The following is a 19,144-nucleotide window of genomic DNA, read 5'->3' on the forward strand; positions in this document are numbered from 1 at the left end:
TGTTTTAAATATGCAAGCAATTTTATGTGGGGAGAAAAGAATGTGCTTTTTAATATGCAAATATTAATTCAAAGAAGTATACTGATTCAAAATTATATTGCTGGTTTCAGTGTTTCCTATTGATAAATTCTATGACAGAAGAAATTTAATTTCTGATTTAAACACAAACTGCTTAGGCAAATGGATGACAGAATACTGGATGAGAATACAGCAAAAATAAGGCGGTTAGTAATTACTGTGCCAATGCTGGCAGTAAGATTATATTAATTCTCTAGACTAAGAAGTAGTAGCAAGAAATTTTATAAAAGATCTAATTTCCCATATATATATATATTCAGAATTATTTAGAAACAGCTATGTACCAAAAATCTTCTTGAGCTGAGACCTCATTGTCAACTTACCTCTTCTGATCCTTCTTGAATGGAATAATATATAAAATAGTTTCCCAAATAAGCTCCTTCTGATTTGAAAACAGATCCATCTCCAGGATAAACCTCTATTGAGTTCATATTTTTGTGGGTAAGTCTAAGGAAAAGAAATAATCACTAAAAAAAATATTTTTCTCATTGAGATTAACATATAGATGATGGCAATCATATTAAAAAAAAAGGTAGTATGAGGGGTTTTTTTGCCTATCTAAAAAAAATGGATAATTTCATACTCTGCACATCAACCAGCTAAATTAGTTTTTTTTTGCAAAAAATAAAGAGAACACCCAGAATTGGTTAATGTATCTATTTCAACTAAGCTCAACTTCTAGAAGTTAGGCATCTTGTCTTATCATCCTGGTATCCCACTGCCACTCACAGTGGCTGGTACATTATAGTCATCAAAGCAATGCCCACTGCATAGGAGTTAAATATGACAACTCCAGAACCTAAAAATAATATTATTCTGTAAAAATGAAACTAGTAGAATCAATACCTGATGGATGAGGTTAGCCATGTGTAAAAGGAGCCACCCCTAAGAGAAGGTGACTGTACCTGGAGCAGCCAGGTACAATCAAGGTATTGGGTATATAATTTATAAAATCTTAAGCCAAGTCAATTTTATTGTAACATATATGAAGAATATATTGTCAGAAGGGGGTGGGTTTAGGTCTCATTTATTTTTGTTTTTATTTCCATTACTCTAGGAGACAGATCCAAAAAGATATTGCTGCAACTTATCTTTTGAACACTCTTTGGAGTGTTCTGCCTATATTTTCCTCTAGGAGTTTTGTGGTTTCCAGTCTTACATTTAAGTCTTTAATCTATTTTGAGTTTATTTTTGTATATGGCATTAGAGAATGTTCTAATTTCATTCTTTTACATGTAGCTGTCCAGTTTTCCCAGCACCACTTATTGAAGAGACTGTCTTTTCTCCATTGTATAGTCTTGCCTCCTTTGTCATAGATAAATTGACCAGAGGTGCGTGGATTTATTTCTGGGCTTTCTATCCTGTTCCAATGATCTATATGTCTGTTTTTGTGCCAGTACCATACTGCTTCAATTACTGTAGCTTTGTAGTATAGTCTGAAGTCAGGAAGCCTGATTCTTCCAGCTCCATTTTTCTTTCTCAAGATTACTTTGGCTATTTTGGGTCTTTTGTGTCTCCATACAAATTTTAAGATTTTTTTGTTCAAGTTCTGTGAAAAATGCCATTGGTAATTTGATAGGGATTGCACTGAATCTGTAGATTGCCTTGGGTAGTATAGTCATTTTAACAATGTTGATGTTTCCAGTCCAAGAACACGGTATATCTTTCCATCTGTTTGTGTCGTCTTCAATTTCTTTCATCAGTGTCTTACAGTTTTCGGAGTACAGGTCTTTTGTCTCCTTAGGTAGGTTTATTCCTAGGTATTTTATTCTTTTTGATGTGATGGCAAATGGAATTGTTTCTTTAATTTCTCTAAATTTCTCTAAACCTAATTAAACTTAAAAGCTTTTGCACAGCAAAGGAAACCATAAACAAAACGAAAAGGCAACCTATGGACTGGGAGAATATATCTGCAAACGATGCTACCGACCAGGGGTTAATTTCCAAAATATATAAACAGCTCACACAGCTCAATATCAAAAAAACAAACAACCCAATTAAAAAATGGGCAGAAGATCTAAATAGACATTTCTCCAAAGAAGGCATACAGATGGCCAACAGGCACATGAAAAAATGCTCAACATTGCTAATTATTAGAGAAATGCAAATCAAAACTACAATGAGGTATCACCTCACACCAGTCAGAATGGCCATCATCAAAAAGATCACAAATAACAAATGTTGGTGAGGATGTGGAGAAAAGGGAACCCTCCTACACTGTTGGTGGGAATGTAGGTTGGTGTAGCCACTATGGAGAAGAGTATGGAGGTTCCTTAAAAAACTAAAAATAGAGTTACCATATGATCCAGCAATCCCACTACTGGGTACATATCCAGAAAAGACGAAAACTCTAATTCGAAAAGATACATGTACCCCAATGTTCATAGCAGCACTATTTACAGTAGGCAAGACACAGAAGCAACCTAAATGTCCATTGACAGATGAATGGATAAAGAAGATGTGGTATAATATACAATGGAATACCACCTGGCCTTAAAAAAGAATGAAATAATGCCATTTGCAGCAACATGGATGGACCCAGAGATGATCATACTAAGTGAAGTAAGCCAGACAGAGAAAGACAAGTATCATATGATATCGCTTACATGTGGAATCTTAAAAAAAAAAAAAAAAGATACAAATGAACTTATTTGTAAAACAGAAATAGACCCACAGACATAGAAAACAAACTTGTGGTTACCAAAGGGGAAAGGGCAGGAGGGATAAATTGGGAGTTTGGGATTAACATATACACACTACTATATATAAAATAGATAACCAATAGGGACCTACTGTATAGCACAGAGAACTATACTCAATATTTTGTAATAATCTCTAAGGAAAAAGAATCTGAAAAAGAATATATGTATATACACACACACACATACATATGTATAACTGAATCACTTTGCTGTACACCTGAAACTAACGCAACATTGTAAATCAACTATACTTCAATAAAAAATTTTTTTTAATAAAAGTAAAAAATAAAAACAAACAACAAAAAAGAGAAAGGGGTGGTTTTCATGCAGGAAAAGGAGACCCCAAAGAACAAAAATTTCACAAATTTCTTCTAGCATTATTTACAGAAGTGAAACTCTGAATCTAGCCAACACTATTATTCCAGTCACTAGAGAGGTGTACTTTGTGGTAGAAGAGGGATAATTCAATAGAATAGTTCAGACACAGAGGAGACATTCAGTGAATATCTGTGGCATGAATGGTGGCTGAAATCTCTCCTAGGCTAGCTAACTTCTCCTCTAATTCCATGCTCAACAGGCATCCTTCTGATGTGACTGATTCAGATGACTAGATCCCCTATTGCTTGGAAGCGGTATCCTAAATAACTGGCAAAATATTTCATTCACAAGCAAAACTAATCCCTCATTGGCTTTGGAGTTGTCACAAAAATCTTGTGAATATGGTTAATGTGAATTAGTCACAAGACATCTATGTGCACTAATAAAATTATTAATTAAATTTTATTTAGTTTTAATTAAATTTAATTTAAATTAAATTTTATTAGTACACATAAAGATCTGTAAAACTCAAGGCCAAACATAGGAGAATGGTGGCCGCAGCAAAACTGTCCTCACGGGGGAGTCTATCCACAAGGCTAGTCCTATACCCTCCGTGACATTGCTAAATAGCTCCAAATGCAACACAAGTGCCTTACCTATAGGTAATACCCTTGTACCAAACCACTTTCACTAGTTCAGGATAGGAATATTCTTCTTCACCGAACTGTAAAAGTGAATCACAATAATTCCACCTGTGAAGGACAAAATACAAGCTATTAATTCTGGTTGCCTAACATAACAGTGCTACTGTAGTAAGATTTATTTCTTGCTTAAGTATTAGATCAAAGAAAAGTAGAAATTAATATGAAAGTGCATTAATGAAATTTAAAACTACAGTTGACCCTTGAACAACATGGGGGTTGGGGGCACTAACCCCAGTGCAGTAGAAAACCGAGTACTGTTATCTCTGCCTCAAAAACAAAGGAGTTTATAAATGACTCACCCAAGGGCAGGAAGCTGGAACAGTTTGGATAAAATCAGGACTCAAACCCTAGTTCTGTTGATTCCCCAAATTGTGATCTCTAATCAAACACAAACTTTCCCCCCACACTTAGTTCATTTAAAGATCTGAAAAATAAAAATACAGGCACTATATTTATTGAAAAAAACCTGTGTATAAGTGGACCCACACAGTTCAAATCCGTGTTGTCCAAGAGTCAACTGTAATCTTATTTTTCCATGTATTTTTAATAATCTCATTATTGAACCTCAGCATAAATACATAAATTAAGTTTCACTAACCTTTAAAATTTAGGATTCAAACAATAAATATTTACTGAAATATCTATGGTGAGCCAGGCACTGTGCAATACACACTATGGATATGACACCCATGAAAGCAGACATGGTCCCTGCCCTCAATGGAGATTCTATCTAGCAGGGACATAAAGTAGTAGATACTGAACATAAAGAAAAGAGAATTACTGTTTGCGATGGGATTGTATAGAGCCTAATCCAATCTAGGGACTTCAGAATAATGACCCTAAGGAAGAAAGGCTTATTTATGCTAAGACCTGGAAATGAGCATAAGTTATCGAGCTGAGAGAGATAAAGGGAGTGTTCCTGGCGTGGAAAGAGTAGGTGCCGTGGTAAAAGAAAGCTTGGGCAAGAATTCTAGGGACCACAAGAAGTCCAGTTTAGCAAGAGTAGAGAAAGCAAGGGCAAGAGTGGTGAGGATTACAGACCCACGAAGAGACCAGATAACAGAAGGCCTGTTAAGCCATGCCTAAGGATAATGGATTTCAATCAAGGCCAGTGGCAAGTTATTGAAAAACTGTTAATTTAGAAGCATAAATCTCTTTTGATGTGTACTTATAATACTGGAATTCCCAATTCTAACTACATAATCATGACAAGGCTAAAAATCATTCCCATTTTTTGTTTCCAATAACAAATATGTACTCAGAAGACTACCTGGGATCATATCCCAATTCTACAAGCACTAGGTGTGAGACTGTGCTTGGGTTATTTAACATTTCTGCGTCTCAAGTTCCTCTACCAAATGGGGTTGATAATAGTACTTACCTCATGGGGTTACTATGAGGACAAAATAGGTAAGTATAACCATGACTGGCACAAAGTGCTCTGTGTTAGCTATTATCATTATTACTACACTACTTATACAGAGTTCATGTTACAAATCTATAACCATTAGGCTATTCATTTCTTAGTGAAGGTAAAAGGTTTGTACCTAGCCATCCAGAAGCCTCTCCATGTTTAGCCCTTTTGAAGATGGACATATTTACAGTCAGTTAACCAAAGACAAGGGTGTCCTCTGAGGCTATGTATGAAAGAAAGAACCCATGACCACACACTTGTCAGGTCCATGCTCCAGCAACAGAACTAGCAGGTTCCACTGAGCAGCAGCGGATGCTTCCCAGGGCTCGCTCCCACAGAGCTCTGTGCCATCATTTACCACACTTCAGTAATCTTTTCAGTGATAGTGACCCTTACTAGACTCTAAGCTCCTAGAAAGCAGGGACTCTTAATCATCTCTACAGTCTCCATGCTTAACAAAGTACCTAGTGTAGTCAGCCTTCCACCAACATCCAAGGCATGGATGTAAAGTAAGAAATATAAGCAACACATTAGCCGGGGACATTATTTACTATCCGTTACAAGCAGTTTTAGATCAACTGAACTTCCCTTATGAATGGTATCAGATGATTCAGAAAGAAAAATGATCCTTAGGTAAGGTCTGGTTCTGACAAAAGCATTAGGACAAATAAGTCATTCTTCCATTACCTGTGCAGGTGTGGGACAGGACAGCTTAGTAACAGGGCCCTGGGAAGAACAGAAACTTCTTCTCCTCTTTCCTCAGAAACGTCAGAAGTTAAAATTCTCTTCTGGGTGATATCTGCATCAGTTCCAGACATATTGCTGATTTTATTATGAAAACGAAGTGCTAAAGACAAAGGATATTTCCATTCCTCCGGACAGGAGGCCACAGACCAGCACTGCTTTACCCACGTGTATACACACGTGTCTTTTGTCCCAGGTGAAGACAGCGCCTCCCTCCCTTCAGTTCCATTTACACAACTCTTCTCTAAAGGTTCTTTGGATTTCGTGATCTGATAATAAAGTTCATTTTCTTTATTCTTCAGTCTCTGTCCTGATAAACTTCCATATGTACAGATTTTGCCAGCTTTCTCAACTAGTTTGTCCTTTTTGGCTTTATTATTTTTTTCTGACAGTACTATAGATGAGTCTGGCTTCTGGCTTACTTTACACAAAAAATGTACTGTAAATTCATTCTGAAATTTGGGCAGGCAAAGGTATGCATGACCATCTAAAGATGATATCTTCACGGTGCCACTCTGCATACATATCATGCCATCATCAGTATCAAGACCGGGCCATCTCACTTCTGAGATGTCAGTGAAGATACGCTGAGTTGAGGGGAGAAAAAGGGATGGTATTTTCTGTTAACAGTCCAATTTTTCCATACATTTGATACTTACATATTATGTAAGAAAGCTCTTAAAGTTTTGTGTTCTACTACCTAGAAAGAATGAAAAATGTCAGCCTATATATGGTTCTCCAGAGAACATTTGATATTGTTAACATTATTTCTTAGAAAAGTAGACATAAAACACACACACACACACACTCTGACAAAAAGGACAGAAAAGAAGAGAAAGAAAAATCATCTTGGTTATATTTAATGTTAAACGTATTTTGATTTAAAGTGTACAATGAATCAGAGATAAATAGATTTGCAGCCCCTCCCAAAAAGTCTATTCTGAAAAAGAATATAAATGAGGGAAGACCAGCACTGCTGTATGAAAAGCAATCATAACTTAAATGGTATGGAACCAGCATAAAAATCACTGACAGAACAACTTAGAGAACACAGAAACAGACTCAACCATATCTCAAAATGTTACATATGATAACATAAGTTTTTCAAAACAAGGGGGGGAAGGGAGATTACATATTTAGTAAATGGTACTGAAATTATTGAACAGCATTTGGGAAATGCTATCTCAAAGGATTATCACATGGACTAAATAGGATAACATGTATAAGGTACTCGTCCTACATAGCACCAGGTATAGCACACACTAAAATAAATTCCGGGTGCCTTAAAGGGTAACATTTAAAAAAATCGAATTACTCAAAGGTAAACTGATCTGGACCAACAGCAAACAGATTCATAACAGGTAACAGTGCCTGTTGCATCTTTTCATATAAGATAAAAACGGTAAGTGTCACATAACAGTCTTTTAATCAGTTAAGCTTGCCAAATTACACATTTCACCTTCCATTTATATAAAATCGTAGATTTACGAAAACTACTGTCAAGAAAGCCTTGTAAATTTACAGTGCTATCTATGTGTACAGATGTTAGTGTGCTAAAATTAAGGGCAGTATCCATGCCATTTGCAGCAACATGGATACAACTAGAGATTACTGCACTAAATGAAGTAAGTCAGAAAGGGAAAGACAAATACCATATGATATCACATGTATGTGGAATCTAAAATGTGCCACAGGGCTTCCCAGGTGGCGCAGTGGTTAAGAATCCGCCTGCCAATGCAGGGGACACAGGTTCGAGCCGTGATCTGGAAAGATCCCACATGCCACGGAGCAACCAAGCCCGTGCGCCACAACTACTGAAGCCTGCGTGCCTAGGGCCCGTGCTCCGCAACAAGAGAAGCCACCGCAATGAGAAGCCCGTGCACCACAACGAAGAGTAGCCCCTGCTCACCGCAACTAGAGAAAGCCCACACGCAGCAACGAAGACCCAACGCAGCCAAAAATAAAACAAATAAATAAATAAATATAAATAAATAAAATGTGGCACAAATGAACCTATCTACAAAACAGAAACAGACTCACAGACATAGAGATCAGACTTGTGGTTGCCAAGGGGGTTGGGGGGGGAAGGGAGAGGGATGGACTGGGAATTTGGGGTTGGTAGATGCAAACTATTACATTTAAAATGGATAAACAACAAGGTCTACTGTATAGCACAGGGAACTATATCTAGTCTCTTGGGATAAACCATAATGGAAAAGAATATTAAAAAAAAAGAATGTCTATATGTGTATAACTGAGTCACTTTGCTGTAGAGCGGATTGGCATGACATTGTAAATCAACTATACTTCAATTAAAAAAATTATTAAAAAAAGGGCAGTATTCATTGATGGCAAAGCTGCTTTATAAGGATGGTCAGTTCAGACAATTCTTTTTTCTAGACTTAGACTACCTAAGGATCCTACTGCAGCATCAGCAGCAAGTTACATAGTTTCAATGAATAGTTACTCAAAAGATACAGTGGATGGACTTCCTTGGTGGTGCAGTGGTTAAGAATCCACCTGCCAATGCAGGGGACACAGGTTTGATCCCTGGTCTGGGAAGATCCCACATGCCATGGAGCAACTAAGCCCGTGCGCCACAACTACTGAAGCCCGTGCGCCACAACTACTGTGCGCCACAACTACTGAAGCCTGCATGCCTTAGAGACCATGCACTGCAAATACTGAGGCCACACGCTGCAACTACTGAAGCCCACGCACCTAGAGCCCGTGCTCCCCAACAAGAGAAGCCACCGCAATGAGAAGCCTGCACACCACAACGAACAGTAGCCCCCGCTCACCGCAACTAGAGAAAGCCTGCGTGCAGCAACAAAGACCCAATGCAGACGGAAAAAAAAAAAAAAAAAAAAAAAAAAGATACAATGGAAAAATGGCCTTGTAAACTAAGTCATTAGCTTACAATTTTTCTTGACTCCTTTGCCATGAGACAACACAACAGAAAATTACTCAGTAAGCAGGCAAGCATCATGACTGTAGCAGAAAGTGATTAAGAGACACAGTCTTCAGAGTCAGATAGACTGGGTTCAGATCCTGACTTTGCCACTTAGAAAATTTTCATGGACAAATTAGGTAAACTCTCTGAGATTTAGCTCCCTCACCTGTAAAAAGGGGTTTGGTAGGTAACCAATACACCTGATTTTGATTGTTTGGACATCCATTTTGATCAGCAGGTACCCATGCCATACTGGTGTTATTAAATATTTTTAATACTATTCCTAGTTCTTGGCACATAGTAAACCCTCAAGAAATGATGGTTATTATTACTCCTAAAAGTTCAAAATAGAATAAAAGAATAAAATGTGTATACCCATAAGTAATTACACATCTCTACTACACATTAACAAATAACTACACATAAGCTACTTAAAATGGTCGCAAAGTTTGTTAATATTGACACCTCTGAGAATCAAAAAGTCACCTATCTGTAAAGTTCTGAGTATAATCCTCTGCTACAAAAAAAAAGGCAGAGAATCATCAAAAAATCTACAAACAATAAATGCTGGAGAGGGTGTGGAGAAAAGGGAACCCTCTTGAACTGTTGGTGGGAATGTAAATTGATGCAGCCACTATGGAGAACAGTATGGAGGTTCCACAAAAAACTAAAAATACAACTACCATATGACCCAGCAATCCCACTACTGGGCATATACCCTGAGAAAACCATAATTCAACAAGAGCCATGTACCACAATGTTCATTGCAGCTCTATTTTTTTTTTTTTAATTAATTAATTAATTTATTTATTTATTTTTGGCTGTGATGGGTCTTCGTTTATGTGCGAGGGCTTTCTTTAGTTGTGGCGAGCCACTCTTCATCCCCGTGCGCGGGCCTCTCACTATCGCGGCCTCTCTTGTTGCGGAGCACAGGCTCCAGACGCGCAGGCTCAGTAGTTGTGGCCCACGGGCCCAGTTGCTCCGCGGCATGTGGGATCTTCCCAGACCAGGGCTCGAACCCGTGTCCCCTGCATTGGCAGGCAGATTCTCAACCACTGCGCCACCAGGGAAGCCCCGCAGCTCTATTTACAATAGCCAGGACATGGAAGCAACCTAAGTGTCCATCGACAGACGAATGGATAAAGAAGATGTGGCACATATATACAATGGAATATTAGTCAGCCATAAAAAGAAACGAAATTGAGTTATTTGTAGTGGGGTGGATGGACCTAGAGTCGGTCATACAAAGTGAAGTAAGTCAGAAAGAGAGAAACAAATACCGTATGCTAACACATATATATGGAATATATATGGAATCTAATACATATATATGCTAACACATATAAATGGTTCTGAAGAACCTAGGGGCAGGACAGGAATAAAGACGCAGACATAGAGAATGGACTTGAGGACTCAGGGAGGGGGAAGGGTAAGCTGGGACGAAGTGAGAGAGTAACATTGACATATATACACTACCAAATGTAAAATAGATAGCTAGTGGGAAGCAGCCGCATAGCACAGGGAGATCAGCTCGGTGCTTTGCGACCACCTAGAGGGGTGGGATAGGGAGGGTGGGAGGGAGACAGCAAGAGGGAGGGGATATGCGGATATACGTATGCATATAGCTTATTCACTTTGTTATACAGCAGAAACTAACACAACATTGTAAAGCAATTATAATCCAATAAAGATGTTAAAGGAAAAAAAAGGCAGAGAGATAAACTATATAACTTCTGTGTCTCAATGTACAAAATATCAAAACACCCTAGTCTGTGGAAATATATAGGTCTATGTGTTCTATAGCAACATGTCTATGCTCAAAGTGTCATGAAGAAAAAGACTAAATATTAAACTACCTGTTTGTAATTACTTGTCCTCAAATATTTGTTTTAAAAATGAAGTTTAAAAAATATTACCTTTTTCCTTTCAGAAGGTATGATGCTTTCAGATAAAAAAGGGCAAGTAGCAAAAGAGTTACGGAAATCTAGGGCTCGCTGTAGCTGCTCCTACAAAAAGAAATACAAAGTAATTTAAAAAAATGATTTGAAAATCAATTTAGAATGACAGTAATCCGGAATACTAACTACTTTCCATATTCTGGCCACCTCAACAATATTTTAGTATTAAAAAGAGTAGTTTTTGTGTCATCTTTACTTACTCGGTACGTGCTAATAACAAAGTGTGTCCTTTGGCGAATTCTTTCTGGTTGTTGTAAAGGATGTGCTGAAATAGGAGGTGCTTTTTCAAATAAAAATTCAGAGCCACAGGGAGAAAGCTGCAATCTGGAACCATCAACATATTGTACTTGCACTGAGTCATCTTCATAAAGTACTATTTGCACTTCAGCCGCCATTATTGTGACTATGGATAAAATGTCCTTCCAAGGCAAAGGCTGAGGAAATAAGTAATACAGTAGCTCCAAATAGTTCTCTTCATGTGCAAAAGTTCTATCAAAATAAGTGGATGAACATAAGCAAAACACAAAATTGCCATTGCATTTACTTTTGTTGAATGAAAAGTGATTATCTTGCTATACACGCTTATGTGATCTGAATGCCTTCATTAACCCCAAGGGCTCTACTTCAGTGTGGGAAGATAACTGAGAGGGAGATGGCCCACCAAGTTATAAATGCCCTTATCATTTTAGTAGCTTTACTTCTGAAGTTTAACTTCTGAAAATTGTATGCTCAGTGTCTCATTTCAAATAACAAGCAAATTCCATCTTTGCAAAAAGAATACAGCAAATCATTTGTAGGACATGTAAAAGGCAGGCCAAAAGTAACTATTAGGCCTAAGGGAAAAGAACACCTGGATTCTTGCCCCTAGCCTGGCATTAAGGAAGTAGATCCATGTCACGACTCAGAAAGCTAAGTAACCACCTAGTGTCTTAGATTCATCCTTATTTCACTGAATTCAATTTCCTCTTCTTTACCTCTAAATGTCTCTGTATTTTCACTTACGCTTTCCATATAGGTATGATGGAAGGGGAATGGAGGGCTGGGTTCCAACTCCACCAGCTCATAGCTATAAACCACAGGTTGGTTGGGTTGGTTGTTTCCTTATTTGTAAAATGGGGGTAACAGGATCATTGTGAGGATTAAATGAGACAACACGTATGACAGCGCCAGTAGTGTGAATGTTGCCTTGTAGAAGCTCAGTAAATTTTATGATTCTTTCTAAAACTAACTCCATCCCCTTCTAGGACATCATCTCCTTCTGTTACTCAGGTGATAAAGTTTCACCTGTCAGAAAAAAAAAACTTTCCATAGATACCACTTTCCCCAGTTTACCTCTATTGCCTACCAATAAACTTCTCAGGTATAGTATCCACTCAGTGTCAGCTTTCTCTCCCAACAATCTTCGATGAATTGCAATCCAGCTTTCTCCTCCACCTCTCTACTGAAATTGTTTCACAACGGTCACCAGTATCTTCCTATACCCAATGACTTCAGTCTTCACCCTGCTAAACTGGTCAACGTGTGACAATGTTGTCTATCTTCCCTTGCACCAAACTTCCTCTTCCTCTGCCTTTTATTTAAAAAAAAAGGGGGGGGGGGTGGGTGCACCATGGTCCCTCCTCCACCACCCCCTCTATATCTACTGCTCTTTTTAATCATTCCTTTTCTTCACCATTCTCTCAAATCAAGGATTCATCAACACCTGACCTTAGTTAGTCCCCATTTCATCTCTTCTTACTAGATACACTCATGTTGCTTTTATGCCCACCCTTGCTTTTTAAAAAAAAATCTTACCGGGCTTCCCTGGTGGTGCAGTGGTTGAGAATCCGCCTGCCAATGCAGGGGACACGGGTTCAAGCCCTGGTCCAGGAAGATCCCACATGCTGCGGAGCAACTAAGCCCGTGCACCACAACTACTGAGCCTGCGCTCTAGAGCCTGCGAGCCACAACTACTGAAGCCCACGTGCCTAGAGTCCATGCTCCGCAACAAGAGAAGCCACCGCAATGAGAAGCCTGTGCACCGCAACGAAGAGAAGCCCCCACTCTCCGCAACTACAGAAAGCCCACATGCAGCAACGAAGACCCAACGCAGCCAAAAATAAATAAATAAAATAAATAAATTTATTAAAAAAAAAAACTTACCCCTCTTCAATGTATGTAATTAGCTACGTATGATATAGCCTATAATCTTTTGCAGAATATGTCAGGATATAAGTAAATATTAAACCAATATTAAATGATCTCTCCTGAGGAAATTCACACTTTAATCATTTTCTTTCTTTAGAGAACTTCCAAATCTACCTGACCTCTCTCCAGAGCTTCCAGTTGCCTGCAGGACCTCTCTTCATGTCCCTGTTCCACAGATACATCAAACTCCACATGACTAAAATGGAACTTAATCACTCCCACCAAAAGCAGACTTCTGTAATACCCCCTAATTCACTTTCACTCTTAACTCCCTGGAGGCCAGTCTACAAACAGTAGCTAGAGGGACCTTTTAAAATAAAAATGAGATCTAACCCTTCTTGACTTACAACCCAACATTTGCACTTAGATAAAACCCAAATTCTTTTTTTTTTATATTAATTTATTTTATTTATTTATTTTTGGCTTTATTGGGTCTTCATTGTTGTGCAGGGGCTTTCTCTAGTTGCAGCGAGCGGGGGTTACTCTTCGTTGTGGTGCACAGGCTTCTCATTGCGGTGGCTTCTCTTGTTGCGGAGCACAGGCTCTAGGCGCACAGGCTTCAGTAGTTGTGGCACGCCGGCTCAGTAATTGCGGCTCGCGGGTTCTAGAGTGCAGGCTCAGTAGTTGCGGTGCATGGGCTTAGTTGCTCCTAGGCATGTGGGATCTTCCCGAACCAGGGCTCGAACCCGTGTCCCCTGCATTGGCAGGTGGATTCTTAACCACTGCACCACCAGGGAAGCCCAAAACTCAAATTCTTAACCACAGCTTATAAAAGCCATACAACCTGCCCCCATCTACCTCTCCAATGTCATCTCCTAACTCTCTCCTTCTTGTTCAGGACAACTTAGCTACGTTGGCCTTTTTAATGTTTTTTTAAGGAAGCTGTATCGCATGTCAGAACCTTTGCACTGTTCCTTCCGCCTAGCATGTCCTTTCCCTGGCTCATCACATGGCTGGTTCTTTGGCACCATTAATATCTCAATACAAATATCTAACTTCCTCAAAGGCCTAACTTGACCAGTTAAAGTTGTTCCCAACCATCTCCCAATCACTTTTTATCCATTTCATCGTTTTTCTTCAAAATATCTATTGCTATCAAAACTGTTCTATTTATTTACTTGCTTTTAGTCTTTTCCCACTAGCACATAAACTCATTCAGAGCAGGGTCCTCATCTGTCTTATTCACAGTTCTATCCCTGGCATCTAAAACAATACTTGGCCAATAATAAGGGTGCAATAAATTTTTTTTTAATGATAAATATATAAGTAATATATAAGAATATATAAGTGAATTTTAAAATTCTTGCTCCTCCTGAATTTGCAATTTGAGTTAATGGCATCTCAATGTTAGCAATATTTGATTTCTCAGTGTTTCCTTTTACATCCTTGTAACAAGTCCTGTTGATTTTGTCAGTCTCTCCCATAAATCTGGCTCCTCCTTTTCTGTTTCAGGCCGACAACTTGCCCCTCCATTCCTGTAAACTGTCTGGGAACTTTTTCCAATTTTTCCCCTCTCTAATCCATTTCCAGTACTGCCCTCACAAGTAACTTTCCACAACCCGACCATACCAACCACTTTACATCACTTGTTTACATACTTGTTAAACGGCAATAAATATTCATAGCAATAAATATATTTATATTGCAGCTATACGTATCATATATATGTATGATATCAACCTGCTATTTCTGAAAAAAACAGGTGCAGATACACAGTTGGAAAACATATTTTCTGATAACAATTGGAAAAAGGTCTTTATCTTTAGCCAAGTTTTCTTTTTTTTTTTTAACAGCTTATTGGGGTATAATTGTTGTTTAGATTATTTAAATAATCAAGCATACACAGGAAACAGTAGAATGTCTAAAGTTCCTGGCATCATAAAAAAATAATCCAGCTCCAACCTAAATTTCCAGCCTCATCTCTACTGTCTTATTCCTGTTTGTGTTTTCACCACCCAGCACATTACGTCCGAGTATATTTAACGATCAAAAAGCCTCAAGTTTGTTCTTGACATAAACGGGAACCTCATTTTTTAAAATGCGCTACCTAGTTACAGAAAAAGCCTCATCAAAACAACAACCAACGTCTTAAACTCACACAGCAAGCAGTTCTGAGCTGAAAAGTCGTGGAAATGAGGACAATCAACGGCCCTTGTGCTTTTAATTTGCCAAAATGGTCGGAGTAAGAAACGTCTGCGCCTGCCCACGACTGCTTCTCGAGGAATTTGTCTTGAGTTTAACAAATTACCAGCAAGTTATGTTTCTCGATGAAAGAAAACAATCATAACCGAGAGGAGTAAGGCCACAGGGAGAGTGTTTGGCGGTCTTTCGTCGAGTCCGAGTGGCGGAAGAGCAGCGGCAGCAGCAACGACAGCTCTGACCCCGGAGAAGAAGCGAAGGCAAACAGCTGCGATTCAAACCTTCCCGCACCCTAGGAAAGCCGCCCCACTTTACAAATGAAGACCGGAAGTCCCGACCTGACCGCGCCCCCCGCTCGCATCGGGGGCGGGACCGGAAGTAGGGGAGGCGGGGCTCCCAGTCCGGAAGCTGGTCCGCCCCTCTCCGGCTTTTACTTCCGGTACCCCCCAAGGAACTGGTCTGACCTGGTTGTTCCAAAGCTGGCTGGGGCTTGCATTCTGATGGTCTATCCGAGATAGCTACAGAGGTGTAATTTAGTGGAGTAATGCTTATTTAAATAATCTAAGCAATTATACGTCAATAAAGCCGTTAAAAAAATTGGGCAAAGATAGAGACCTTCTTTTCCTAGTTTGGTATCAGAAAATGTCTTTAAACAGTTTCTCTGCACCTTTTAAATCTTTTTCTACAATGGCAAGTGGACGCGTCTGCTATATTTATTTATTTCCATTAAAACAAGTATTTATGGAGAGTCTTTTACGTGCTGGGCGTGCTGGGGATAAAGCAGCGAATGAGACCCAGGGTTGAGGATGGGGGCTAGAGATTAACTGGAAAGAAACGACTGGACAATAATTTGATCACAGTTGTGATAAATGTTCCTAAGAAAAAATACAGAGGTCTGTGGGAGTATATAGTGGGCAGACCTAACCTAGACTGAGGAAATATTTTCACTGAAATCCAAAGGCTAAGTAGGTGTTAGCCAAGTAGAGGGGGAAAGTGTTTCAAGCAGAGGTAACAGCCTTGTGTTAAGGCTCTGAGGCCCAAAGGCAAGATCTGGCCCCTTAAAAGGGCTGGGGGAAAAGCCAGTTTGGTTTAAGAATGATTAAAGAGAAGAGAGAGGCTCTTCTTAGGGGAGAGAAGCCTGAAATTGGGCTATAGAGGTAGGCAGTACAGATTTATAAATTATGGACTTTATCTTAATAGCAGTGGTAAACTATTACAAGGGCTTTAAGCAAAAGGTGGCAGCACTAAGGGATTGAAATATAGCTCCTTAAATTCATCTCCATTTTAAAAAGTCTGATATGCAAGTTGACCTCAATCTTATGTAAAGTGTAATAAGGGCATCCTCAGACAGCCATGTTTTCATTGATCTGTAACATCAGTTTTATTACAGAGTGCTAACTTAGGTCCTATCCAACTCCCACCTTTTCCCCCTCCAGTGTATAAGAACCTCCTATATATAAATTCTGGCTACTACAGAGGGGTTTTGTGGTGCTTTCTGTACTTTAGAAAAATTCCTGGAACTGCTGAATAGAGAGTGGATTGTAGGATACGAGAACAGACGTGTGGAGCCCAGTAAAAGGCTTTTGAAAGAGCAACAGGAGAGATGACGGCAGTTCAGACTCAAGACTGGACAATGAGAATGGAGAGTATAGCTCCAAGAAATATTTAGGAGATCAACTCTTTGGTTTTGGGGATGATTTAAGAGTAGGAGTTAAAAACAATTCCAGGGGTTTCTGGTTGGGGAAAGTGAGTAGGTGTCAGTGCCATCAATGAGAGGGGAATGTAAGAAGAGTAAACTTAGGGAATAGTATGACAAATTTTGTGAGACCTCCCAGTGGAAACAAGTTAGTAAAGGTCTAGAATCAGGAGATTAGAAATAAATATGGAGGTCAATGGTGATAGATGCTAACTGAAGCTTCAGGAGAAGATGAAATAGCCCAAGGATATTGTGACGTGAGAAAAGAATGCTTAGGACTGAGCTTTGAGGAACACCAGTTCTTACAGTTTAGGTAAGGGAAAAGAATCCCCCCAAACACTGAGAAACAGCACAAAAGCTAGAAAGCAAGCTATTGTATTCTAGATGCCTGGGTGTATTCAATTTTGGTGTCAGATATTGCCTAGAGAACAAGCTAAAGAATGAAGTGTTTATTCAACTTAATGACATGGATGTCATTGTTGACTAATGAAATCTGTTGTGTATAGTGGTGGCAGCAGCTATAGTGGGTTTGAAGAGCAAATGGGTAAGGAAATGGAAAAAAAATGGGAAAACACTTGAGAAGTCTGACTAGGAAGCAAAGATAGGACTGTAATTGGAGAGAAATGTAAGGGCCAGATTTCTTTTGATGAGAGGAATGGCATGTTCAACAGTTCATGCAAAGGGCCAATGGAGAAAGATTTTTTTAAAAATTACAGACCAAGTAACAATAGAGTTCATGAGAGTGAGAGGGCATGGGATTCAAGCACATGTTGAATAACTGGTTTTTAATAGGTGGAGGGATACTTCTTATACAGGAAGAGGAGGGATGAAGTATATGCAGATGCATTTGTGTACATTTGTCCGGTGGCTTTTTTTTTTTTTTTTCCAGCGAAGCAAGTCTTTAGGGAATAAAGGGGCAGGCAGAGTAGAGAGGGTTTGAATTAAACAAGAGAACGAAGAAATAGTAAGATAACAGGCAGCACTGACAGCCTAAATGAAGGTGGTGACTATGAATTTATAGCAGTACAAACCTACCAGAAACATGACCTCCAGATGCTTGGATGCAGCTGCAGTGTCCAGTTCATCCAGGGCTGGCATTTTGCTAGGCTTACACAATACACCAGTAGCATACATGACCTTAAATTATTTACATCTGCTAAAGTCTAGTCAGCCAAAGACCACCAGGCTCAAGCCTGTAGTCTGACAAAATATTTGACATGTAAGCAAGAGAGCACACTTCAGAGGAAACACAAATGGTGCTCTCCACAGGGGGAGGAGGGCCTCATCATTGTAAGGTTTGGGTTTCTGCTGAAGAATTCTGAGGAAGCTCTACGGGAAGAGACCAGTTCCTGGTTGGATGCTGTTTCTGCACAGGATTAGAAGCAGGGTTTAACTGAGGGACTGGCTGTTATCATGAGGTGAGGGCAGTTTAGCGACTGGGTATCCCCAGTAAAAGATGGGTGAGGATGGCAAAGCACGTCTGGAGGCATCACTGGTAACAGAGCAGTGGTCACGCAAAGCAATGGTCACGCAAGGTGGTCATGACCTTGGGGAAAAATGTTTCCTGTTAAATTTGCAGCTGGCTTTACCTGTGTCTGTCCTCCCAGACTGATGAATAGGCAGGGCTACTTCCTTCTTTTTCAGTTTGAGCTAATTTTCAGTCCTTCCGTCCTGGACAGGTTTTTACTCTTTTACACCAAGCATCCTCTCTCTATAAATGTGACGATTTTTTTATTAAACAAATTACAACTTAATCCATGCTCTACTGTCCTCCCTATAGATAAGATTGAATGAAATACCTAATCATAGAATTGCCCCTGCTGACAGCACCCAAGCTAGAGTGAACCTCCAGTTTCTTAGACCCTCTCCCAAATTATCCAACCAAAGCCCAAATCTTGTAAGTTCTTTTGAACACCCTCTTACTGACATACCCCACAGTTCCCCATGGTGTATATTCTGCCTCACGACAACAAGTACTAAACCCAGCACATTCAGGTGCAGGTGTGGTTCTGGTAGTCTTTGGCTGAAGAGCATTGACAATATAGACAGAGGGTCTGAGCTGATGACACAACTGCCAGGTTCAGACTAATATTTGCACTGTTACCAGACACAAGACTAACATTCACTGGCACCTTTGTGTCCTTGCTCATTAAAGATTTGTACTAATAGTCCCTGTTACAAAAGACTTACTGATCCATATTTCTGTCGAAGATATGGCAATCCTAAAGGCCAACTGTCGTGGTACACGGCC

At 39.4% G+C, this 19,144-nt stretch overlaps 1 protein-coding gene across 3 annotated transcripts in view; it reads right to left on the reverse strand.

Annotated features, from left to right (window-relative positions):
* The window catches only part of C2H5orf34 (chromosome 2 C5orf34 homolog), a 33,228-nt gene extending 17,751 nt beyond the window's left edge, over positions 1 to 15,477 (reverse strand). Inside the window, exons 1-6 of one of the 3 annotated variants that reach the window (XM_068532627.1) lie at positions 15,307 to 15,477; positions 11,072 to 11,360; positions 10,830 to 10,919; positions 5,904 to 6,547; positions 3,755 to 3,850; positions 402 to 525 (exon numbers count right to left, since the gene is read on the reverse strand). In XM_068532627.1, coding sequence (XP_068388728.1) covers positions 402 to 525; positions 3,755 to 3,850; positions 5,904 to 6,547; positions 10,830 to 10,919; positions 11,072 to 11,266 — 1,149 coding nt within the window. In that variant the 5' untranslated portion in view covers positions 11,267 to 11,360; positions 15,307 to 15,477. Of the gene's footprint in view, positions 1 to 401; positions 526 to 3,754; positions 3,851 to 5,903; positions 6,548 to 10,829; positions 10,920 to 11,071; positions 11,361 to 15,156 lie in introns of all 3 variants that reach the window. The other 2 variants (XM_068532621.1, XM_068532617.1) reach the window with 2 other exon arrangements.
* Positions 15,478 to 19,144: the final 3,667 nt, after the last annotated feature.

The sequence above is a fragment of the Eschrichtius robustus genome, chromosome 2 (genome assembly GCF_028021215.1).
Source record: "Eschrichtius robustus isolate mEscRob2 chromosome 2, mEscRob2.pri, whole genome shotgun sequence".
NCBI lineage: Eukaryota > Metazoa > Chordata > Mammalia > Artiodactyla > Eschrichtiidae > Eschrichtius > Eschrichtius robustus.